Here is a 26,286-nt window from a genome sequence, read left to right as displayed (position 1 = left end):
AAACTTTTACCAGATCAGATAAGTCTCGTATATTGTACTCGTAAAGTGCAAGGATATTGCTGATGCAATCTTTTTTAGGGTATGTGACAATATGCAAGATGTAGTCATATTTCACTTCCTTCCAACAGACTACTGTAAAGTCATGTATTTTTGCTGGGACTTAATTTTGTGGTAGGTTCAGGGAAAGAGGTTTTCGTAGTGTTTTTAAGTTCGTTGTTGAAACAATTTTGTAGCACGGTAATGATACAATGATCATGATTTTGCGGAAATAAAACCATGGCGACCATTTCGAAATGGACTGTACGTCATCGAGGCTTTCCGTTGTAAATTCCAATCGTCTTCCCCTGATTTCTGGGAAGAGAGGAAAGTCCCCGAGCTTCAGGACAGCCAGGCTGTCTCCGGTATATTGATTCTGTGATGTAAAGTGTGCTTGTTGCAATGATGAGGCACTGGAGATGGAGCCAGGAGGGATTGCAGATCAGTAATCATCAAAACGGGGGCACAAGAGGTCACCGGCCAGGTTAAAAGTTCACCCCATTTCTGACTGCGAATTGTAGTTCTCTTCTCTAGATCTCGCGCCTTGGCCACCATCTTTGCTACATACAGAACAGGCTGCGTAACAGAATGATTAGATCTTATCTATAAAAAAGTTGACAGGTGTCCTGATGAACAAGGGAGACAGAGGGCATCAACGATAATTGCGTTGTCAAATTAATTGCCTTAGAAGCAATTTCACATGCACATCACATTTTCTATTCATTCTTATCATTGCTGCTTCAGTGAACAGAATGATGATGTGTAGAGATGCTGTGTGCATGCCGTATGGGTATAGGATAGATACATCTCTGTAATTCATGCATAGGCTTGGTGTAATGCCAGTTTTATAATCTAATTCTTGGACATAAAGTAAGAGCTGAAATGTGATTCTGATGAGAATGGAATGGATCAGCAATAAGTACTGGTGGTGGTTAGAGTGGCTTACTCTCTTGAGAGTATTAAATTCTTAACTTTGAGCTACATTCCATATTTATTATTTGATGTAACATTTACCATTCTGTATTTGTCTTTACTATGGTGTCAAGTATTTTAACTCAAGTGGCTTCATATTGAAAGTAAGGTTCTCAAACTGCAACCCTTACCCAATTGCGTGCAAATCGGTGTTAAAAAACATTAAGGGCTAGAGCGGGATTGGAACCCATGACCTCGCTGTCCTGAAGCAGACTTGCTGACCATTATTGCCTGGCACGCTATCCTGCCTGGATGCTATGTAGAAAGGTTAGGATGCTAAACGATAACAGCAGTTGCAGGCTAACTCAATATTCCCCATGTGTCCCACATCAATGTAATTAGCTGCTCCTGTCTATAGAACCAAGATTGGTACTTTTCTACCATTTCCTTTATCATTTTCCAGAGGTTCCAGCTAATTCTTGATCAAAGGTTGCCTTCCAGGCAGCTCATTAGGGTGTCTTCCCTTCTGTTTCTTATACAGTGCATTAAAATGGTGTAAAGCTTTGTCAAGGTCAAGACATTGCTGGGAAAGCTAAATATAGCTATGAAGAAACTTCGTTATTGTCATGCTTAAGAGCTGAAGCCTAATTAAGTTTGTTTTCACACAGTACTAAGAGCAAGGTAGAAGCAAGCATCATTATCTTCAAGGTTATTAAGGTTTAATTGTCCACAAGTGTACAAACGTTTTCAAAGTCTGCTGTCTCTGCCATTTGATTGACATTTAAGAAATCTTGACGATCTTGAAACGGTTATATTTTTGCAGTGACTAGCACAAATTTATGACACTGAATATGTTTCCAATGTATTACTACTGTACTACAGAACTGTTTCAACAGCAAATTTGAAACACAGACTTTTTTTTACAAGTACTGCGTTGTCTACAAGTTGAAGGCTGTTGGATAGAAGGGAGAATATTTTTGGTTCGACCATAATTAGGATAAAGGTCCTGTGTCATTGCGGAAGATCTAATCATAGATGATGTGCTCCACAATATCAAACATAGAAGGCGCCCGCCTCTGCAAAGCCATGCACTCTACATTCTGTTCATTGCTGGAGTTTTGACGTGGTATGTTATGGGATTGTGTGTTACGGGGCTTCACAGTGCCATTAAGGGCTTTAGATTCTTAGTGTGGGTGTGTACATATCCTGTTCCATTTTATTGCAGATATTGAATATGTCAGGGTACATTTCATGCAGCTTTACAACTGTGTTTGGGAAATATAGTATGCTAAGACGATTGTGTAAGAGGGGCTTCCTTTCCGTATGCCACATTTTCTGTAGAAATCGTGAATTGATCGTGGATTGAGTCCCAGGAAACACTTCTTTCAACATCCGCGCCTGGAGCAATTACAGTCGTACTGACGTCACCTGCGTCGGCTGCAAATGTCAGATGCTCCAGCCCTGTGCCCTGTCTCCATTAGCCTTAAGCTCTTGCAGTTTGGCTCAAGGCTGCAGAAGAAAAGGTGACCTCCCCCGTAATATCACAAACTTTGCTCTTCACGAATTTAACAGATCTGTCATGTTTGTAACTAGGCTCAAAATGACAAATTCAATGATGAAAATTAAAAAAAATCGGCCCCCCAACAATGAGTGGGACAGAAAAAAATTTAAAGCTGGAGACAGCCCTGGTATCACTGGTTCAAAATAATGGTACGGACTGCTTTTCTTTTAGCTTTGCACCCAGCACTTGTGAGAAAGAGGGTGGGAGTTGAACATAATCCACTACCAGTGGACTTGCCCCCTACTGTAGTGGCCTGTGTGGCCCAAGGGCTATAGAATTGGTGATGGGCACTGCCACTATGCACCAAAAGGTGTGGGAACAATTGTCAACTATCATATATACTAAGTTGGTTGCATGGATTCTTTTAGGAGACTTTTCACTGTTGCGTGCAAGAAAATGAAGGATAAAGTTGTTGCAAGCTCAGGGGTACTCTAGACTAGAGCATTGCTGTTTCGTCAGAAGTGGTCCAGATCCTTGTGTATCAGTACTCTTGAGTAGAGTAGAGTTGATTCCACCAGGTAGGAACTCCGGTTCCAGTTTAGGCCGCTCTTCGATTCATCTCACTGTCATCTCTAGAACATAGCTGTTTTGTCAGAAGTGGTTCAGATCCTTGTTTGCATCAGTAGCCCAGTCGACTACCTATTCCCCTGAAGCAGTTCACTTCCAGTTTAATTAAAGAAGAAAAGGAAGTGAATGTAGGGCAGGAATGCCAGCATTCCTGTTGGCTAACAGCTGGTGTGGATCAGCCCAAGGTAGACACCGCTGATCCTTCCAGCATGTCTGACGAAAAGGTGAAGGAACAATCTCTGGTTTCACTGAACAGTCACTCAAACCACTTCCAGAGCTCGCTCTCTCTCTAGCTCTCCACCAGTAGACTACATGTATCTGCGGTTGGACGGCTTTTCTTCTGGAGGATTTTTCGTGCTATTCTTCTGGAGGATTTTCCGAGCAATTCTGTCTTTGTGATTGGTCACGTTATTATACACACGAGTGGTTAGGAGAGCCCCGAGTGCCTTTGTTCGCGCTGCCATAATTGAGCAATTTCTGAAGGGTCTGCCGCAGAAGTGGAGTGGTGAGATCCTGTTGGAAGGGTTGGAAAGGAGATTACAAAGGTAACATTTGTAGAAAAATTATTTCGTAAATAGATCAATCTGAACTGGTGACCATGAAGTGTTACTGAATTCTTGGTGAGGAAATTCATCTGTTTTGTTGCCTGCGGATGACTTAAACGGACGGTGTCTGCTTTCACCAGAAGCGAAATACTGTTAACCCCCTTGTGCACCCTCCTGTCAACCTTCCTGGAGAGACAAGGCTGTATTGCTTCAAGTTTGAAGGCCAAGTCTGGCTGCCTTAGCTTGGCTGGAGCCAGTTGTAGTGTATGAGAGTGCACAGGCGGAGGGCAGGCTGTTTCTTCACTGGCTTGCAGCTCGCTATGGTTGTCTCTCCTCTGTACATTACGCCAGGTAAAATGTCTTTATGATCGATACATATTTAGGCAGTTATACCAGTAGATGTTTTAATATCTGACCAAGTTGCTTGTTATTAGTATCTCTAAGTCTTGAACTTGGTCTTGTCGCCCACGGACGAGTCCACCGACGCTGAACAGATCGTCCGGCAGGATGCAAAGGAACTGAAGAAGAAGTCTTGAACTTGGTTCGGCAGCAATATGGTGTTGAAAATATTGGGTAAATTTCCGGTTTTTTTTAACAGCTCTTTTTTGTCCCTATCTTGTATTTGTCTCTATGTTAAAACAGTTAGTTTAAAGGTGATTATCTGCAAAAATGACATTGCATACCAGTGTGACACCACTAAATTTGTAGGTTGAGAATGATGGGATTGATACCATTGTCGTATGAACGGATATGGAAGCAAAAATCGCTGCCCTGAACTTTGTAACACTTTGCTTGGTGGGCATACGTTGATGGATTAGTTCGATTTCTTGCAGCAGCTGTTTTCTATCCCATGTCATGTGGCAAGGCCAGCCCAAGGGGGGACCGATAGATTTACGTCTTGAAGTAGGGGCAAAGCTAGTGAGTTTGTGGCTTTGCGGTTTCCCTCGATAAACTCTTCCTTCGAGGTTCAATAGCTCATTCTTGTGGCTTACCCGGAGCTCATTGACTTTCTCTGTGGTTTTGAATTACAAATATGTGGTTTGCCAAGGTATTGAAAACTATTTTGTAATGATTAATTTTTTCTTTGTAACATTCTTGTGCAATACTGTAAGTTGTATGCAGTCAGATATACTTTGCTTTCAGCATGTTAGAACATGCCTGTTCGTCTTATCTTTCGTTCATCAGAAAGTGGTTAGCTTTTAGCCTCCAGCAACATGACTTAATGCGATCGTTCTTTAAAAAGTCACGCCATTCTGCACGAGTGCGTAAGTAGTTGCCCCGGGGGCGCCCGTGCCTTTTGTCTTTAAAAACCCCAGCCATCGGTGCAGGGGACTTCGATTGTCTATACACCGCTGTCTACTGGCCAATCAGGGAGCGAGAAATAGGTCCCTGGGAGTCAAGTGAGGTTGTGTCAATATGTGGGAAGTTTGCAAACCCCGACCTTTGCATTCACCTGTGAATACCCAAGCTGTGGAATTGTATCAGGTTGTCAGGTGCAAAAGAGGACTGAGGCCTGTTGCTATGGCTAATGATGTAGAGAGTATTATGCCTTTTAACAACAGTTAGGATTGCACAAGTTATGGATCACTTTGAACAAAAAGGTGCAACACAATTGAGTAATCGAGTTGAAAAGAACGAGCAAAAATCTTTTGTAATTTTTCCTTTTCGTGGTCATTTATTACATTATTGATTCCACCTAATGAACTATGAATTGTGTGGAGTACTGGTTTTATCATTGATGTATCTGCTATATGCTGGGTGTAGGTATGAATGTTAAACATAGTCATAGATGTGAAATATTGCCTGAGATCTTACAGACTGTGTTTAGGACAATGCCATAAGGTGCAGCGGCAGCAGCGCTCTCTCACTCAGTGATAATGCTGGTAGTCGATAGCCAGTGTTTAGTCTGTCCTCTCCCCTTATGCAAACACTCCGCACTCTCATGGCGCCTGGGCCAACAGCACGTCAGCCATGGCAGGCTATTCAATAAAAAACTCCCGATTCTCCGATCTTTTACCTTTTTTCTCCTCATATTTGTATCTTATCACATCTTCCACATTGACAAAAAAAAAACGACAAATGCTCAGAATAGAAAAGTCAGGTGTTAGGGGATTGCTAACTCGCAAAGTTTGTGAAAGTTTACTGTACTCAGCAACCAAAGGCTCTGAAAAAATGTTTGCTCGAAGTCAGTGACCTTAGAGTCTTGCGGCTGAATTTGCTCAAGTCGTGGCCTCAACGTTGTCTTATCCTTGAAGACATTTTCTCCTGTGTAAGGTTTGTACCTACTATAACCTATCATTGAAGCATATGTAACTTGGTATTTCAAGCTGGCATACTTATGAGATAAGGTAGTCAGATGTCTGGCTTACGGTTAAGAGGGTTGTAATGTGTAAATATCGATAAGATTACAGGTATGGGACCTTGCAACAAAATTGTGAAAAGCTTACCAGTGAAGTGTCTTGTATGTTTTGCGCTAGAAGTTCTAAAAAATGTGTTATTCTAGATGAACTGATTAATTTTTGTAGACAAACAAACAGTAGGTGCAAGTGAGATCTAACTCTAAGTTTTAAATCTTTGCTCCTTTGAACATGGGCATTTGGCCTCAGCTCCGCGGACTCAATAAACAATAGCGAGTTTTCTTCCCCGCTGAGCAGTTGCGTTAGACTCTCCCGGTCGGTAGTTATGCAAATACCCGTCGGCCTCCCGTCGTCCCTTGCGCGAAAGTCGCTCGGCGAAGCTAACTTCAAAAAATCTAAGGGTACGAAATCCGCACTCCTACTCACCGTTACCAGAAGGGGTGTCATCGATCTTTCGGGGGCCAACCCCATGCCCGTAGCCAGGATTTTAAATGGGGGGGTTCGTTTTCATGTTTGAGGGACCAGCGAGCGCCGTAGGCGCGAGACGAGCGCCGCAGGCGCGAGCTTTCTAGGGGGGTCCGGGGGTATGCCCCCCCTGAAAATTTGAAAAATTGAACCTCCTGATATGGCATTTCCTGTGTTTTTGAGAGGATTTTAAAGAGAGAAATCAGAGACAAAGTTAGCAGTTTTTTCTAGGAATTCCAGCTGCGCTGGTGTGATACAAATAAGCCCGCTTTGAAAAAAACAACCTTGTACATTAAGTGGACCTTCGCGCGTTTCAAATTCTAAGAATTGAACCTTCTGAAAGGGCATTTTCTGTGTTTTTGAAAGAATTTCAGAGGAGGAAAATCAGAGACAAAGTTTTTTCTAGCATTCTAGCTTCTGTGGCGTTGCTGGTGATACAAGTAAGTCCGCCTTGAAAAAATCATGAACATCAAAAAGTGGACCTTCAAGCCTGAAAAAGTGGACCTTCAAGCCTAAAAAAGTGGACCTTCAAGCCTGTGGGGGGGTTCGTCCGAACCCCCCGAACCCCCCCTGGCTACGGGCATGAACCCGGACCTGTTTCTGTCTATTACAGTCCCCATTTGGCAACGTAACAAAGTAACAGCATGCTAACAAAAGCTGTGTTACACTGCAGATACGTCATAGTCGTTTTAATGGACGGTTTAGCACGTTTATCGTCTGATTTTAGCTGGTAAATCTGGCTAGAATTACGATATCTAGTGAGTGCGTAAGAAGCAAATAGGAACGCATTTACAATGCTGGAAGACAAATATATGATGAATAAGATATCTATGTTCACAATCCTGGCATTTCCAACGCTTATCATAATGATAGTTTAGTTAATAGCGGTGCCGAAACCCCTTGCGTGCATGGCACCGGCCCGGCTGGCCATGATGTCATTGTTCCGTGAACAGCGGTGCAGGCATACTGCCGGTAACGGTCATGTCGGGAAAAGAAGGATTTTCGGGCGTTACAAAATGCCTCGTATCGTCCTTTGTCATCGGTATATTATCAACTAGGTATTTTCCATGGGTAAATAAGACACCAAACATGAGAATCACCACCAAGCCAAGTGCCTGAGTCGAGGGAATTAGCAGAAAAATAGGTTGTTGGAAACGACCTTTCGTACCTATCGCTCATTCCTCGCTCCGCTCGGAATTCGCTCTGGCGCCTGCGGCGCCACGGGGCGCGCCCTTCGGGCGCGCTTCGGCGGGGCGCGCGCTTCCGGCGGAATTCGGGCGAAGGCTGCTTTCGGGTAAGTTCGGGATCCGCGCGCCCTTCGGGCGAGGGCGGCTTTCGGGCCAATCAAACTCTCCTTCCGAGGCCTACAGCCTATGCTTTGAATGATATGGTTACACTCATTTGTACTCAAGGTCATAAAATTGCAGGGAAAGATCTTATCTGACAAGAGCCCCCAGGAATGTAATGTGGTCGGCAGAAATGTCACTTTGATAAGAAATGCGGATTAAATTTGTAAGGGGAAGTTTGTTCTATTTTGGGAATCATTTCAATCTTGGTTTAATCTCGGTATTTAGAGCCCTATCAACAGTTGTATGCTTAGTTAAACCCAGACCTTGGGTGCATGGTGATTGATAAGCACCATTAGATAGATTACCATCATCAGGTATTTTGGAAAGCAGGGCTACCTGTCCTTGAACTGTGGTATGGGTCTTCCATTATCTTATGAGGGGGGGGGGCTTCGGAGATGTGCATTTGATATTTGATGATAGATTCTAAAAATCTGAACCATCAAGCTCTTTAATTTAGCAAGTCATGAGAAATTTTGTCTAATTACCTTGTGGCCGCCCTCTAGCCACAAGTATGAGTACTGCAGGGCAACATGCAATTGTTTAGGCTTATTACATGGACTTCATTGACAAAAACTAAATATTATACAGCATTATGACTTGCTCTATCTCCTATCATACTGTTAAGATGAAATTTAAGAACCAAGCTTTTTCAATTGACTTAACGTATGTATATATATAAACTCTGCTAACTTGATGCCGTTAACATTGCCAAAGAAACAACAACATAAATATTAAAAAATGACAAAATTGGCAAAGGCTGGCATAATTGTTGTTTTTGAATTAGGAGAGTTGTTTGAGCAATGCAAATATTGGCAAACTAAACACAACCTTGGACCTTTAATGAACAGTAAAACCCTACTTAGTTTATGTGGCTGCCTTTTCATGCTTTAACATTTCATCCTGAAAGATAACAAACAACATAAACATTAAAAACACAGACAAACCTTACCTAGTTTATGTGGCTTTCCCTATCAAAATATCGGACATTTTATGCCAAAAAACAACAGACAAACAACATAAACATAAAAACTGACAAAATTGGGAAAGGTTGGCATAATTGCAGTTATCGTATTTGGAAACCTACACAAGTGTTGAGAACAAGAACGCAGAGTTGGGCTATTTATGAACATACAAACCTTACCCAGTTTTTGTGGCTTCGCACATCAAAATTTCTGACATTTTATGTTGTTTCGCCAAACGAACCATTTGATCCCAACCCAATTTTGTCAAACACATGACGGTAATAAAACGCCCTTTTTAGGACAGGTGACCACAGGTGCCTAATCAAATAGGGGAACATTAAGGGCAACAAAAGGGTGGACTCATCAACTTTTACAACTCTTTTATTTGGCCATGAATTTTAGCCGGGATGCAAATGGGAAGTTAACGATTCAGTAAAGCATTTTTCATCGTCGGAATGACTTTCATCTAACTCCCATTTTGTCTCAAATCAAAACAAGGAGCCGACACTGTTTAAAAAGGTATAGTAGAATATCCTAACGTTATTGGTGTAGATTAAGCTAGATCAAGAATATGATTAAGTAGTTTAAACAAAGCGATATCTGAAGAGTTACATAATATTGATGACTAAACCATTGGTATGGCTAGGTTGCCTCTGATTGGTGAAACATTGCCTACATTGGTCATGCACGCTTGAAGTAACAATAGTGCCAATACTGCACTAAGGCTTAGTATCATATATCCTACTCGTATTCTGTACATTTGTTAAAGTGGTACTTAGAGTAAGCCACCAAGAGTTCTCAACCTTCGATGAGGTTTTTGTCATCATTGCTGTCAACTTACATGTCTAAAATCTAGCGCTATTACTGCATAGGCTTAGTGTCATATGTCCTACTGAAGTATGCAGTACATTTGTTAAAGTGGTGCTTCGAGAGTTAGAACAAGCCACCAAGAGTCTCAACCTTCGATGAGGTTCTTGCCATCATTATTTGCAACTTGCATGTCTTAAATTTGCGTTTTTTGATAATTATTAGTCCAAAAAATGTCTTCCATATGTTTAGATAGCTTAAAAGATGTCTTGTGAAAATATAAGAAAATCTTTGGATGTGGTAGAAAGGTAGCCTGAATTCAATCAAGCCTCCTGTGACCGCTCGCCGCCCTGTAACCGCCTCGCAACCCAGCACAAACTCCGCGGGGAGGGGAGAGAAACCCCCGGACAGCTGGAGTTTGCGTTATACAGACTAGTAGAAAGGATAATTTGGCATTGAGAAAAACATATATTTATGTCATAAAAATCATGAATATTGCTCTTTTTCAAAGAACAAATACTGTTAGGAGAGAGATTTAATTCTGAATGTCAAGGCTATTCTAGAGGTTACTGCAGTTCAGCAGTAAATTGGGTAAACCGATGCCCTACTTCCTAAGTGAATGTTTACCCTAGGTGCCAGCCCTACAAAGACTTCCTTTTTGTTTGTGTATCTTGTGGGAGACAGGCTTGGTTCTGTCCATCACCACATTGTTAAGAGACCCACTAGCGGGTCTCACATCGCTGTGCATAGCTGTGTGGCATACCTTACAGTGAACTCAAGTTCGCAGACCGCTGCACCGGCTGAACTTGACCTCGGGTCAACTAGAGCACGGTGCATAAAATCCCACCAATATCAGATACCCATCAATGCTGACAGGTAACCAACACATTTTCTGTCCATCAAAAAAATGCAAAATTTGAAAAGGATTTCTTCCATGTTGTACTGAAGTGCAGTGTAGAAAATGGTGTTACACATCAGCCATACTAATTTGATTGTTGCCACCTTCATTAATGTTTATGTGCTGATGCATATGTAGTATTACTTTGATCCTGTCAACATTGATTACATAATACATTACTATGTTAACCCTCTTCATGCTAACTTAAGTTTTTGCCAGTGAACCAGCACTGATTACGACTGGTGGGTGGATGGATGTAGCTAATGTGGGTTAAAGGTTCAAGTTCTTCCCTCAGCCTTCTGCTCTTTTAAATGAGGAATGTACTTGAAACTGACAGCTGGTCGCCGTAATCCCTTTTACAATTGTGTCATCGCACCTCCGCCTGAAAGATGGTCTTCAAACGCAACATGTCACAGTCTCTCTCCATACAGCGAGGCCTTTATGAGGCAGGATCTTGGTTTGTTGCCACAAGCACGCGGCTGGGGGATCCGATGGTAATCTGTCGAATTTTCTGGAAAGTCCTGTTCTGTAGATGCGGGGAAAGAGGTCGTTGAACCTAGCGTGTCAGTTCGCTCTTGCAAGAAACCATCTGTTAGGAGGTGTGTTCTAAATACTAATGAGGTACATGTGGTCCCCCTGTGATGAGTGGTTGAATGTTATGTACACCAGTCAGCTTATGCGTACATGCTCTAAAACTTTTACCTACCAGATTTCGTTGATACTGCCGAATGTATAGGACATAAACATTGCTGGGTGGTGGTGCGTTTACAAAATCCGAAATCAAACGGACCATCTTGAGAGCCATGTTGCTGTTGATGGTAGTACTGTCAGCTACTGCAGGAGGTAACAGAGGCTCCCATTAGCGATGAACGAAGTTATTTTCAGGGGTAGGTGGTTTCAATCTCTCTTGTAATTCCGGACTCTTAGTTTATGAATTCATACTGTTAGAGTATAGACATAAGATTGTTGTTATACAGTACAGTATGTATTGGGTGATGATTTAGAGGAATCGTATAAACGTATAGATAGACATAAGCATATAGATAGACATGAACGCTAACAAAGCCTTATACTGTATATGAAATGTATGTTCAACATTTTCCTTATGGAAGGGTTGTTGGGATAAGCCATTAGGTTAATGTAGAATTCATGAAAGTTTTCTATGATCTTGTTAAGGCTGTAAAGATGTTTGATTGACAAGGCAGGAATGGCAGGGTCTGGAGACATGTGAGAAATGTGGCTGGATAGCCTTGACTTGCTGCCATGCTACTGACTGGCACGAGTCCAAGCCACCAGGTCCTGACCTGGAACCGGCTAGGCATGTCAGGATGCATTTGAGCTGGATGGCGAGGACCCCATGGTCCCTCCACACAATCCCTCCCCACAGCCTCCCCGTCCTTCCCTGCCCCCACAGGTACCCGCCAAATTTGTCATTTCATGGGAAAAAAGGAGGGCATGAAAGCGTACATTCAGCCTGGGTCGCTGGTGGACTCTGGCGGTGGCATGAGGGGACATTCCTTCTATTGCACCTGTGTGGAACGTTCAGAGTTCGTTGTCATCATCGCAAACATTCGGAATTCAGCGAAATCGTGCTCAAAATTGAGAGAAATCGTGTGTGGAATTTAGTGAAAATCGTGTGCAATTATCAACTGCTCTCTTACACATGTAGTTATAGTCCCGACAAGCTTTGAACTGAACCAGCCACTAAAAACAGTATGAAAACGAACATTTCGAGTAATCATATCAGTGACATTTGCGTTGATTTGAAATGGATATTTTCAGTCGAGAATGGTTTTCAGGAGGACATTTCCTCAAACTCTGCCTTGAGAAGTTTCAAGGAGAATTCACAGCTTGCTCTTAACATTTGTCAACCTGTACCTGTAAATGGACTCGTTGATCCAGATAGATGGACACTGACATCTTTGCATCATTACGAGAAAAAAGCCGTGACCTTGGTGTCCTTGGCTACACTCCAGTCTTTGAAACACCATCCTTGGATGAGAGAATTTGTCACACGTATCATATTGGAGTGCCAGGGACACATATAGGACCTGTACATAGCTTAGAGAGTTCTGTTCTGTCCAGTTCATATGGGTAAATATCTTTCTTATGGAATGGATGTAGTGTGTACTCTTGAAGGTGAGTTGTACATGAAGGTTTTCTGTTTGCTGTTAGGTAATGAAAATCAATATTTCCTTGCAGCATATGCCAAATTAACTCATTGAACCAAGACAAATCAGGACTCGTGTTAGCCTATGCTAAAGTTTTGTAGTATTTTGCTATATAATTTAATTTGTAGTGTGACCATACTGTTGTCATTTTATCCCTTAGCTCACCTTAATGTTTGGACGGGGCAGAATAAGAAAGTTTCCTCGAATGTTATATTTCCCTTTTACTGGAGTAAGTTAATGATAGCCGTTGTGAAAGAATACTGTAGAGGTTTGTACACAAACCGGATCCCTTGCCTTCGCTATTATCTTACCATCATAATGCGTGGTACTTAGGCGGACATTAAGGTTTAAAGTCTGAGTTTGTTTCTGTTCGGGACTCTGTGGTCCATTAGTGCGTGTGTGCGAGGTCTGTGTGCCTAAAGTGCAGACGGAGTGGTGTCTCAACAACGCACTTTTATCAGGGAGGAGTGACAATCAGTCCTTCCTGGTGGGGCCTGGGCCGTGTCAGTCCCAGTCCCCCCTCTGTCAGGCCCTCCATTGGCAGCCTGCCCGCACTTCTGGCGCCATCAAGTCTTAACAGCAGTGCGTTGCCATGGCAACTGAAGTTGATGGTTTAGAACAGATGTCCAGGGCTAGCTAGGCGTAGATTGAAAACCACTTCTAGAAAGAAAGAAAAGTTGATTAGAATCTGTCTTAAATTTAGTCTTGTGATATTATGTTTCTCCATTTTAGACTAAAACGTGGCATTTCTATATACATTGCTATTCTGTTGTTTTTTCATGCTTGTTGAGTCAGAAAAAAGTTGGTGTTTTCAGTGAGTGCTACTCTCTACTGTACATTCTTAAACTTTTGCGATGGTTTTTATTTTATGGTAGGAGGGAGGTTTTCACAATTCTATAGTACAGTACAGTACAGTAGTTATACAATTGAGGTACATTTGTAGTGTCATAAAACCACTGGGAAAGTCACTGGATTTACTGTGCATAGGAAGGGTGGAAGAGTTTTTGTGTCTCTAGAATATTTTGTCATATTGGGGAGGGGGGTGTAGGGAGGGTGCCAGCCCACAAGCATGGACAAATGCGGCATACCACCAACTGTGGACAGCACGCATCTTCAGCCTCAAAGAAAACCTAGCCATGTTTGGGACAACCCTTTTAAAGACAAACCTTCAGTTCAAACCAAGGCTACCAGATTGTTTGGTACCTCCTCAAGGATATGAGCACAAAATACCAGCAGGTCGCAACTTTACTATACCAATAACCCAACTGGGTATCTTTCAAGCAGAGGTTTCAATGCGGTCACACAAAAGATAATCATTTCAAAGAAAGCTGTAGATGCGGTTTCCTTATGGGTCTGTCCTTATACGCTAGGAGGGACATCCCCTAGCCTTATGTAGGCAAGCTGACCATCTATAGATGGACAGGCAACAACAGATAAAGACAGGAGTGTGACCTGGAAGCATTAGTGCTGCAGTAGACTACCAAGATGAGCAGTATCTGCTGGGCGGTACTGGATCTGTAATGGGTTGAGGTGGGGACTGGCTTATATATTACTTTGCGAGGTGCGAGCAATTCCCCAGATGTAATAAACTTCATTGTTCGGAGAGGATGAAGATGCCGTTCTTGACAGGTATGATGGAGGAGGCTGTTTGAAAGGCTAGCCCTTTTCTATCTCTACTGTAGTAGGTTTCATTGCCTGAATGCATGCGGAGATCACTTCTTATTCACGTTTCCAGTATAGCCGAAGTTCTGTACTTGTTCAGGGTTGTTATTCAAGTATTTAGTGGAGTAAACTTTTGCTAGAGCGAACGTTGCGATACCCAACTCAATACCATAAGCTGTACATATATGTGGATGCTGTCCGATAGTGGTCGCAGGGTTGCGAAGATGTCCGCCCGAACCTTTGATGTTTGCGTTTCCCCAGCTTGACACAATGATTGGTGGAATATTTTGCTTGCGGATTTGGAGTTGAGCATTGCTTCGTGAGCTCAGGCTTTACTCCATGCTGGGAGGGCTATTCTGCCTCTTTCTTCCTTCCCCGCTTCAAAGCGAGGCAGCTGCCTGCTTGCCCAAATGCAGGGACGTGGTCATTTGTCGAGTTAAAAGTATTAAAGCTACCGGTGAACCGCAAGGTCCCTATATCTGTATGTGGCCTGTAAAAAGGAATACCCCGTAATTTTTACCTTTTAACCGAAACCTAAGTACAGGTTGCTTGGCTCTGAGAAACCACCTAAGAAATATTGTTGTTGAAAGAACTAGATACTCGAACCAAAACGTTGCCTTAGCGTGAAGCCAAATGAAACTGCTTAAATTAATCCGCACGAAACAGTTGTGGCCAATTTTAACCGAAAAAGTCACTATGTACAGGCTGCCTAGCTCTTAGAAACCACCAAAGCAATACTATTGTTGAAAGAACTAGATACTCAAACCAAAACGTTGCCTTGGCTCGAAGCCAAATGAAACTGCTTAAATTAATTTGCACGAAACAGTTGTGGCCAAAGTTGCCACTCAGTGCTGAAGTGTACAGATGGCTAATAGTTTTGCCATCTGTATTGGCCCTTTCTTCTTCTGCCTCTAGCAACCTCCGTCTCATAGATATGAGGCCAGCACGTGAAGGCATGTTCGAGATAAACCAGATCTTTTTGGGCCCGCTTGCGCGCCTGCGCCCCAAGAGAATTTATAGAAAACCTTTTACAGCGAACATTTATGCCTTCCTGGGGTATTACGGACATATTTAATGCGTTTTTTAGTGGTTTATCGGCCCCTCGGCTTGGTAAGTTCCACGGCGAATGTATTAGAGGTGGCAGATGGCTGAATTAGTTTTAAGCTTGCTTCCTAGGCAGTTTACCTGCTAGATATGGCCTCTGTCAAATAAATATCCCCCTTTACACAGCTGTAATTTTCTCATCTGTCAGCATGCCAAATGTTACTCTTTGGCACTGTTTCTGCTATGTGACATATATTAGATTCATTCTGGTGCACTCCCTTTGTGGGAGATGTATATTTTGTTTTAGGTTTTGTGTTTATACACTGATGATTCATATTTTTCTGTGTGTGTGTGAATAGTAGTGTGTTTAAAGGCTAAAACTGTCAGGGCAAGTCAAATGAAATTTATCCGTGACAGAGGTCACCACCTTCCCAGCGACCTCTGAGGTTTTGTCCCCACCAGTTCTTTTCATTGTCCAATATTCATGCTCTAAGACTGGGCTGAATGATTTCTTGTGGGAAGAAGCAGAACCCTGTTCCATCTTTTTTCCACATGTTGCCCTTGAAACTTGCAGCCAAAGACCTGTCCTTGCCCAAAGTTCCTTTTTCACAACAGCAGGCCTTTGGTCATGCCTAACAGGTGCCAGCATTATCCTTAATCTGGTGTTTTATAACAGTGCACGCTTAATTGCATTTTCATTGCCAAGCATTTGGACTGGGAGGAGTTGTAATATTCTTGTTCATAGACCGTGTGGCTGTTGGGTGTACTGGGCAGAGAGCCAGTGGCAGGAACCGGGCAAGTGACAGGGCCAAGTAATAGTTGAAGTGTACCCACTCCATAAGGCGTTTGCATATAACTGCTGGCACTTGTGCTGAAAAATAATACTTTGGCAAAAGCCGCTGATATCTTGAAGTCATTGAGGTGAGAAATTTATCAGGAGACAGTGTTCAACTTCTGTGCCCCTTGTGTAATTTGCTGCAATAGTTACAACGTGATAAAAGTTTGTTGTTACGAATTTTTGGTATTTTTCCTAACTCCGGTGTCTTTTCTATGGTTTCAGGTTCTGGTGGGTCACGAGGCCACAGCCTGATAGAAATTGCAGTTGTGAAGCCCATACTCTGCCAGCACTGTGAGTATAAACAACTTGAAATACAGCTCAACAGGTCCCTCAACTATCAAGTAACTTTTCAGTTGCTAGTCAGTAATCTCCAAGCAGATGTATCGGTGGCAATGACAGTTTCCAAAGGGCAAAAGCAGTACTATTGGCCACTTTTGCCCTTTGAATACTGTCACTGCCACCGATAGATCTGCTTGGAGATTAGCTAGTCAGTAGTCAGTACATGACATTACTCTTATCTTTCTCTTTAATTTTTTCTCTTCAAGGATAAAAACGAATACTAGAACCTTTTTCTTCCTCTAATTCTGAATGTCCGTGTGTTTTTTCTTCTATAGGTAAGGCCTTCATCTGGGGTCAGGGAAAATCTGCTGTTAGGTGTGAAGGTATGTAACATCCAATTATTATTTTCAATTACATATACTTTTGTTACATGTATATCATGTAGAGCTGTGTACCTAATCAAATTTTAGGTACAGGTACAGGTACACAGGTTTAGGTACAGGTCCGGACCTGAACCTGTACCTGAACTACTTGTTCAGAAAATGGTAGATTTTCAATAAGGACAAAGGCATGATTGAACTGGTAACAACATAATATCTAATTGTGCTAGGTATTATTTTTATGAAAACACAGATGAAAATTTGACTCCAGCCTTGCAAATGTGTTTTATGTGCTGGAGTATAGTATAGATGTGGCTTTAGTGCACTGCCATGGTAATTTCAAAGCAATTTTATCTGTCAAAGTGGTCATCCCCTGAGTCAGGCCTGACCTGATTAGTACCGGTCCAGTGCTGCTCACCTGTACCTAATTGTACAGCTTACCGGTACACAGCTCAGTGTACATGTACATTATTCCACCCGATACTTTTATCATGTCACAGAAAATAAGCATTTTGCTTGATGAAAAAAATGATGAAGAAATTGTTGCTGAAGCTTTAAATGAAACACTTGGAAATAAAAACGTTTTATTTGTTGAACCAATAACTGTGATATCAAAGCTATTCACTCAAATATTTGTACTGTTAAGGATGTAAAACTTGAAACATCGTATGATTGAAATATGATTCATATCAGATGAAAGACAACGGTGGAGAAATGGTCGCTGAAGCTTCTCACACATTTAGAAAAAAACGTTTCCAATCCTTTTGTTGGCAATGTCGTATGTCAATGTTGGATCAATAACTGTGATATCAAAGCTACTATGTGTACTGTTGAGGATGTGAAACCATAAACATCATGTGATTGATGATTATATAATTTGTATCTCCTATCCTCCTGTCCAGTTTGCCAGTGCTGTTTCCACAAAGGTGATACTGACCGGGTCGGCTGCGGTTCTTTCGCCGCTGACCACACCTGCGTGCGGTCAGAAGTCTCCACCTACCAGGCCTTGGATAACGGAGTGGTCAGTATAGTCCTCCCCCTTGTCTGCTCGCTTGTTGATACATCCTATTGTCTCTTGTGTAGGAAACAATTCACTCCATTTGTCGTTTCAAACGGTAACAGTGGAAATCAATGTCCATATGTATATAATACAAAGAACAGTGTTGTCAATCTTTCTTTTTCTTCATTTTTTGATGTCGCATTCAGTATACCATAAGATTGTCCCAGAAAAACGGTTAAGATGAATGTCAAGATATGTGTGTGAGATTGAGCTTAATTTTAGTGTTGGGTTGCCTACAGAAAAAAACAATCTTGCTACTTAGATACGGAAAAAAGGTCATCATGCACCGGTGTATGCAATGCATCAAATAAATAAACAAAGAAAGTGAAAGTTGTTTGTTGTTGTCCAGGAGGTCAGTAGGTGGACAGTCGAGAACGTGCAGCACTGGATGGCTGCGGTCAACTTGAGCCGCTACTCTGAGCTCTTCAAGGCCCGCCATGTGGACGGCTCCAAGCTGGAAACCCTGAATGACCAGGCACTGATGGTAAGAGGTCAATTTACATCTCTACAATGTTGAATCACATCTCACATATTGTTTAATAACTGAAAGTTAGGCTGTATCTTAGGTCCCAGTTATCACAAAACATATGGAAGCATTGATTGCAAGTAGTTCTAAATACAGTAAATCTTGAACTGTTTGCAGTGTTTTTTATTTTCATACTGACTTCTCCAACCTGAATTGATGACACTGCAAATATGCATTTCAAATTCAGTGTACTGCTACTGTACTGTAGAATTGTGAAAACAATGGCTTCCTTTTCCTTCTACTGCAAAATGAAGTCCCCCTGAAAGAAAATGAATTTATTGTACTGTCGGCAAAGTACATCTTACATTTGATATGTTTTTTCCAGCACATGGGCATCATGGATGATTTCCACAGAATCTGTCTGATGAACAGTATAGATGAACTGTGCAAGGGCACCTCAGCAATGGTAAGGAGTCTCTTCTATGTTTTGAGTTTACATCTACCGTATCTTCTAACTTTCACACACAATATTGGACAAATCAACAACATGTGTATTGCTGGATTATTATTGTCAGTAGACCCAATATTACTGTGCCATAGCCCTGTCCACGTGAAAATGTAGAAATGCAAACGAAAATGCAAATATTTGACAGACATATAGCCACTCTCTCTTTGGTCAAAACGCTAATTGCTTTGCTGTCATTGTTTGAACTGCTAATTGTGGTGGACAGTCAGGATTGGTCAATATTATTATAACCATCATCATCATCGGCGTTGGCTCGTGTCCGAGCATTATAGTCGTGTCAGTAACCCCATAGCTATTAATTGTCAGATACATATAGAGTTCTAACAAATCAGGGCCAAGAGCCTCTCTGTAAAGTAGTACCCAGTCTTTGTCAATTCTCGTATTGGGTTGTTAAAGCCGATGCTGTAGGGCTGTTGTGAATTAGGATTTTACCATGGTCAATACTGACCGACGGAGGCCATGTCTAAGTCACTGAGATAGCCAACTAGGCAGAAATAAATAAACAATAAATACGTTTTTTATTAAAATTTGTACCTTTGATATAATCTAAACTTTGTATATGATGATATCGTTTTTATGCGAGCTACATGTAATCTGTAAATACCTGCCCAATTCAGACTTAAGTCTGCCATGTGGTATTATCAATAAAGTTTCAAATACTGCAGAAATGAAAAGTTTTGGTTGCTTTTTGTTTCAGAGAACAGCAGTGCCGCTGGACCCCAGCACCCACGGAGAGGAGGCATCCCTCCCCATCTCCAGCCACAGGTTCAAGGAGCACAGCTTCTCAACTGTGACATGGTGCGACAAGTGTCACAAGTTCCTCTGGGGACTCATCAGACAGGGGCTACAGTGCCAAGGTACTGTCTTGTTTGTTTGTTTGTTTTATTCAGATCTCCATTCGTGGTTACTTTTCACAAATTTGACACTATTCCTCCTGGAGTCTGCTTACATTAAATACAATTAAGTCAAACTGTACAAAGGACAAAAACTTGTACAATTGTTAGACAGTAAATTGAACAAAATGAAATGTTCACGGTGGTTTTATTTTTAAGGTTTTCATGGCAGCCTCTTCCCTGAGAATTCTAATCTATTACTACTGTACTACAGAATTAGCAAAATTAAGTTCCTACAAAAAGAACTCACCAACTCACTCTGTAGTTTGAGCAATGATCAGGAATGTCTTTAATGAAAGACGTAGGAGTCAAAAGACTCATGGAGAGAAAATGACTAAAAGGAATGGAGGAGTCAGATAGGGGTTAATGTTTGGGACAGCCCCATCTTGAAATGTTTAAGTTCAAGAGATTGCACAATGTAAATCATGTGAAGTTCACGGGGACATAATTTTGGGTGGTAGGGGAAAGAGGGCGTTCATAGTGTAGTAAGATGGAGCATGTGTTCATAGTGGGAAGAGATCGCAGTGAGAGCAAATATTTTACGATTTAAAATGGTTTGATTTGATTTTTTGATTTGATTTATGCGCACATATTAAAATCATTTTGTATTACATAATAGAACAAGAAAATATACGTGCTGGGGGAAGAAAAAAAGCCATAGTGGCTTATACAAGCTCTTCCCCCATCTAAATTAACAAAAAATAACATAAATCTAACAATTCATAACATAATTATAGTAGTAAATGATAACAATAACAAATAAGACAATAATAATAGTAACAGCATACTGACAAAATAGTAATTGGTTGCATATAAAGATTAAAGATTGGTGATTGCAGTGTAAATGTAACACAGCTTACAAGCCATCCTTGAATGTAATTGTACTGTATGAATATAATTGATTGGCTGTTTCCACCTACAGACTGTGCCTACAGTTGCCACCGCATGTGTGCCCACACCGGCGTCCCTCCCTGTAACACAGAAGTCAGGGACAGACGAAGAAGAGAAAGCTACTCACCAAGTAAGTCCAAACATTTCTTACCGGCAAAGTCTACTTTTTCGTTTCATACGATCCTTCGAAAACAAGTTAGCCTGTGTGACGTACATGCAAATCATTTGAAGTAGGTTTATTAGAGGTTGTTGTTTTCTCTCATGTGGTTAGACCACCAGTCCCATCTTCCAGACTAAATAAAGAAGCATCTAGTGCTCTTCATTAAGAAATGTCATTGCTTGCCACAGATGTGTGTGACAGAGTATGTTCATATCTAGTCTAACGAACTGCTGTTACATGAAGAGACAATTTGGCCGCTTCCTGTTTTTTTGGGTGACGACTTGAAGTGTGTACGAAAGATATGTCACTTCCATCTGTTTAGTCTGTCTGATATGAAACGCCGTCAGATCTGACGTCTTTAACAAGCGTCGTATGGACGTGACAACCGAAAGGGCTACAGACGTGCTCATCCTTTTGTACTTGATACATAGCATTATCATTTTGAGTGGTGGGGGACCACATCAAGCAGTGTAAAGTGTAGAAGCGTTTTGCCAGTGCGTGAAATGGCGGGTACAGAGGCTGTCCACGAAACTGGTTGTATGCCATTGTGTGCGTATAGTGTGGGCTGTGAACGTATATAGGGACAAGGATATCATATCTTCACCTTTTCACAGGGGGATTAAAGGGTAGACTGTACTGTCAACTGTTTTGTCCTTTCCACGTCCTATTCCGGATCAAGGACAGTGCATTTCCAAACATGTCTGTATCTGTGAATATTTAAGGACTGCCAGTTATGCAGGAAAGACAGTGTAAATGTTGAGATGTTCATGTGTATGGTTTTGTGTGCAGATCCGCTGTTTGGGGAGGATTTGAAGCTCCAGTTTAGTCCGCCCGACCCAGCGCCCGTGGTCGTGATCAAGTGCTGTAAAGCCATAGAGGAAAGAGGTGGGATGTGCTTTGTGGTTAAAATATGCAGCAGTCAGATGACTTTACCAATACCAGTCATGTTAACATGATTACAGTCTTTCTGCAACAGATTTGAACTGTAATTTCCAACACAAAAAATTGGACTTATACAAATTTTTGACCGTATAACTCCAGGCTTTGTCCAATTTTTTGTGTTGGAAATTACAGTTTAAACCTGTTCCAAAATGACTTCTACCAACACAGATGAATTTTCAAGCTATGAGTACAGTCTGTGTTAAGAAATGTGTCATGTAATTTTTGCTAGAAAATCTGAAGCAGGTATTGAATTAAGTAAGCTATTAGCTTTGTAGCAGTCTATTTTATCCAGTGACATTTTGTTGTTAGTTTCGTTATGGACAAGCTTTGATATTAAAACAAGATTGTTTCTTCTTATCCACTAGGTCTTGATCTAGATGGAATCTACAGAATCTCCTCCTCAACTGCTGCTATCAACGAACTCAAGAAGTCGTTCAACACGGATCCCAACTCGGTGGATCTAAGCATCTACGACCTCCACTGCGTCTCGGGCGCCCTGAAGCGGTATCTCCGCGAGCTGCCCAACCCGGTGCTAACCACTGAGCTGTATGACAGCTTCATCGCAGCAGCTAAAGGTATCAGTGGCTTGTGTCTTTTGGGGGATGTTTCAGGTGCAAATATTCTATAGACTGAAAGATAGGGAGAGTCGTCTTTCTGATTTTTGTGTAATAGTTTTATAAGACAGCTTCATCGCAGCAGCTAAAGGTATCAGCGGCTAGGAATATCTTCTGTCTTTTTGAGGACACGGTAATTATTGTTTTGACTGAAAGATTGTAAGAATTGTTTATCTGATTTTCCAGACAATGGAAACATTTTATCCGACAGACTGGGTCCTCTGCGTATAAAAGCATGCTAATAGTCTGTATGTATTTTCCCCTTCCAGAGCTGAAAGAAGAAGTAGAGCTAGTGGCCCGGCTCCTAGAGCTTGTGAAACAGTTGCCCGAGCAGCACAGACTGACTCTGGAGTGGCTGATGGCCCACTTCTGCCGAGTGTGCCAGCACATCAAAGCCAACAAGATGACTCCCAAGCACTTGGCAGTGGTCTTCTGCCACATCTTGATGAGACCGCCATGGGAACATGTGCTGTAAGTACAGATAGCAGTAGTAGTCATGTAGTTATCATCAAATCGGGCGGCTTGCCCGGACTAAGGCTGCTCTCTCCCTCCAGGCGTCACGGTCCGCCATTAGTTGGTCTAGTTCTTCAGACCTCACCCCTACATCTCCAGCAAGTTGGTCTATGTAGGTCCGTCGGGGGCGCCAGACACAGGAGTGCCCATGAGTAGTATCATGATTGTAGTAGTATCCATTATTTTCTGCTGCTGGGGTCCCTGACACGGGTGGGCAGTAGTCGGTATTGTATCTGTTTAATTTGTTGCAAGCGTTGTATAAAGCTATCTAATGAGGATGCCCCTCTTCTCGAGCTATAAAATGGTCTTACTGAACAAAACGTATACTGTTACTGATATTGAATAATAACATGATTACCCTACACTGTCACTGATGTCCCAACTGTTTTATTTCTCCACAGACAAGTGACCAGTAACACGGAGTACCATGTGAAGGTTGTGGAGTTGTTGTTGACGGGAGGGAGCTGGGGAGAGGCTCTACCTGATGTGGAACTGGAAGAGGATAAACCAGGTAAAACATCCCTTTTTTTTAGCAAGAAATTGAAGATGTCATACTGCATTTTCCCACTGGCTCCCATAAGGTAAGAAGCATGCACAAAGCAGGAAATTAAAGACAGGAAATAAGATAAGATATGAAGGGACCTTTCTAGAAATTGTTAAAGCCCTGGAAACTGTTACACTCCTGCTTCTGTTATGATTGTATACGTTTATGATTTTTTCTTCCATGGCTTTAAGTACATCTTTTTAAAAATTTCTGATCAAGCAAGTTTTGGTATCTCATAACTGATATTCTAACATTCTTGGCTTCCAAAAGCAATATGAGTATTGGAAAACGAGGAATAATAAAACTCTACCACAGACAAATTTTTGTACTGACACTACATTTTGTGTGTTCATCACAACCAGCCATACCACCCCGAATGCCGCTCGGGCGGAAAGGCAAAGAGAACAGCTTCAGCAGCTACGAGACGCCGCAGTCTCTTCAAGAGGCAGAGTGGTACTGGGGAGACATCTCAAGGTGAGCTGTCATCTTCCTTAGCCTTGGCTGTCTGTGCATGATAATTATCTTGTCTGTGAAGTCATTGACCTTCTTTTGTCTTCTTTGCAAAATGCAGTTCATAGAAAAACACGCATGAAGCTCAGAGGTTCCCTCTTAAGGCCACAACAATTTATTTGTTGCATCTGACTACAGACTTTCCAGTCAAAGTGTTGTCATGTTTAGTCTCTAGTTCTCTAGTTTTTTTTAAATCCGAAAAGCAACAACTCAAGTTGGCCAGAATGACTAAGCACCCAGTTTTCAATAGAGGCTGTAAGATTTTACAGACGACCGATTTTGACTGCTCAGCAAAGGGGGCCTAACAGTAGTTACCATTACGACTTCTGTCTCAATCTAACCTCTTGGTGAAGACTAACAACAGCTGCTGTATCCTCACAGGGAGGAGGTCAATGACAAGTTGAAGGACACGCCAGATGGAACCTTTCTGGTTCGAGACGCCTCCACCAAGTACAAAGGGGACTACACACTCACCCTGAGGTAGGAGTCTCCCTCAGTTTCACACAATGAAGAACTGTACAGGACTTGATTGTTATCAGAATAAATTGTTGCAGTTATAGAATGAACAGTATATTTTGTTTTCTTGCATAGTGCAGGAGCAAAGGTGTAAAGTGTTCAATTTGTTTTTACCTTTTTGTGTAAATTGAGAGTTTTTTTTTACCATCCTCAAGAAATGTCAAGTTTTGTTGATAAATCTATGCATGTCCGTGAAGGTTAGACATAGTAAAATATACAAGATATACAACTGGATAAGGTCTCGAACAGTGTTATACTTCTCTAACTGTTAGAGACTTTATTTATTTGTTTGATATATTTTGTATGGTTTATGAATCTGTGTGGGTCACCGTGATATGTTCATGATTGCACTTCTGTGTCATAAGAGCTGCAACAGTAGTTGATTAAATCAGAGAAATAGTACTCTGAATTAGAGGATGGTTTTATTGTTTGTTTATTGTTTATTTGCATATATGTACAATTATGAAAAAATAAACAGGGCAATAAGAAAACATGCAGGGGGGGGGGGGGGGGTTGCAGAAGCCTAGGTGACTTTTCATGGGCCAAACTAGACAATGGGAAATTTTTACAAAATTATACATAATCAAAATTAACAAAAGAACAAATTGAAATTGTACCATAAATCCTAATGAAACAATTGAAAAGAAGAAGAACTACAAAATAAATTGAGGTCATGGTATTTATTTGTGTGTACTGTGTGTAATGCTCAAACATTGCTTCTTCCCACAGGAAAGGGGGAAACAACAAGCTGATCAAGATCTGCCATCGGGATGGGAAATACGGCTTCTCGGAGCCGCTACGCTTCAGTTCCGTGGTAGAACTCATCCAGCACTACCGGAAGGAGTCGCTAGCGCAGTACAACAGCAAGCTGGACGTGAGGCTCACCTATCCTGTCTCCAAGAGCCAACAGGTAATGTCTCTGATCTTGCTGTCATAGGTTTAGGGTTGTGCTTAACGGTGTGGTCGTACTTGTCTCAGGTCGTCGTACAGCTTTATGTTGAAGCAAATGGAAAAAACCAACAAGGATCTAAATTAAGAAAGCCTTTTGGTTTGAAGACTGCTGGATGTTGTACAACATGCACACGGCTATCCCAGGAATTCCATTAGTTTGCAATTGTACGACGATCATACAAAGAATGTGCCCAGGCCCTGAACAAAAGCTAATTTGAAAAGATGCTTATTCTCTGTTCTGCTTCTAAGAGGGCCCTTGATTTTTACCATTTTGATTTTTGGCTGGGCTCTTGGCCGAAAAACCCTGCCAACACGCCACAAGACCCCACTCAATTTTTTTTGTTCACGAATGTAGGAATGTTAAAGGATATTGCAGGAAAGCTAAGACTAAGAGAACATATTCCTTTACTCGTTGTTTCTCCAGGGTGATGAGAGTGTTGAGGGCAGCAGTGTGGACATGGTTGGGAAGAAGCTGCAGGAGTTGAACAAGGAGTACCTGGACAAGAGCAAACAGTACGACCAGCTGTACGAATCCTACACCAAGTCCACTCAGGTGGGTAACACAAGTCACGATACACGGCTGTTATCAGTTATCACCTCCGTGTAAACACCAGGGCTGTCTCCAGGACCCATCCCTCCGTCTTGGGACAGAAATTTTCTTGCTGGGATTGAAAGAAAGTTCACCCAGCCCATCTGAAAAATCTGAACTGAAATGTTTTTTGTAAGCTTAAAATGACATATTTCACAGCGAAAATTGATAACATAGGCTCCCAAACAATGAGTGGGACGGAAAAATTTTTAAGCTGCAGGCAGCCCTGATACAGAGGTATTGTTTTTGGTCTGTCTGTCCGTGTTTCTTTAGTTATT

The 26,286-nt window shown here is 41.8% G+C and overlaps 1 protein-coding gene across 7 annotated transcripts in view; it reads left to right on the top strand.

Annotated features, from left to right (window-relative positions):
- LOC136444948 (phosphatidylinositol 3-kinase regulatory subunit alpha-like) overlaps positions 1–26,286 on the top strand; it is a 54,868-nt gene that overhangs the window by 21,812 nt on the left and 6,770 nt on the right. For 4 of the 7 annotated variants that reach the window (XM_066442739.1, XM_066442736.1, XM_066442737.1 and 1 more), the window contains exons 3-17: positions 16,397–16,465; positions 16,789–16,836; positions 17,736–17,854; positions 18,243–18,377; positions 18,745–18,825; positions 19,583–19,742; positions 20,701–20,799; positions 21,619–21,714; positions 22,137–22,346; positions 22,655–22,856; positions 23,300–23,409; positions 23,805–23,916; positions 24,334–24,432; positions 25,198–25,378; positions 25,844–25,972. In XM_066442739.1, coding sequence (XP_066298836.1) covers positions 16,397–16,465; positions 16,789–16,836; positions 17,736–17,854; positions 18,243–18,377; positions 18,745–18,825; positions 19,583–19,742; positions 20,701–20,799; positions 21,619–21,714; positions 22,137–22,346; positions 22,655–22,856; positions 23,300–23,409; positions 23,805–23,916; positions 24,334–24,432; positions 25,198–25,378; positions 25,844–25,972 — 1,850 coding nt within the window. Of the gene's footprint in view, positions 1–3,853; positions 3,973–12,558; positions 12,599–14,228; positions 14,260–16,396; positions 16,466–16,788; positions 16,837–17,735; positions 17,855–18,242; positions 18,378–18,744; positions 18,826–19,582; positions 19,743–20,700; positions 20,800–21,618; positions 21,715–22,136; positions 22,347–22,654; positions 22,857–23,299; positions 23,410–23,804; positions 23,917–24,333; positions 24,433–25,197; positions 25,379–25,843; positions 25,973–26,286 lie in introns of those variants that run through there. The other 3 variants (XM_066442740.1, XM_066442741.1, XM_066442742.1) reach the window with 3 other exon arrangements.

This window comes from Branchiostoma lanceolatum, chromosome 11 (genome assembly GCF_035083965.1).
Source record: "Branchiostoma lanceolatum isolate klBraLanc5 chromosome 11, klBraLanc5.hap2, whole genome shotgun sequence".
NCBI classification, from domain to species: domain Eukaryota; kingdom Metazoa; phylum Chordata; class Leptocardii; order Amphioxiformes; family Branchiostomatidae; genus Branchiostoma; species Branchiostoma lanceolatum.
This window is presented reverse-complemented; position numbering and strand designations above follow the sequence as displayed.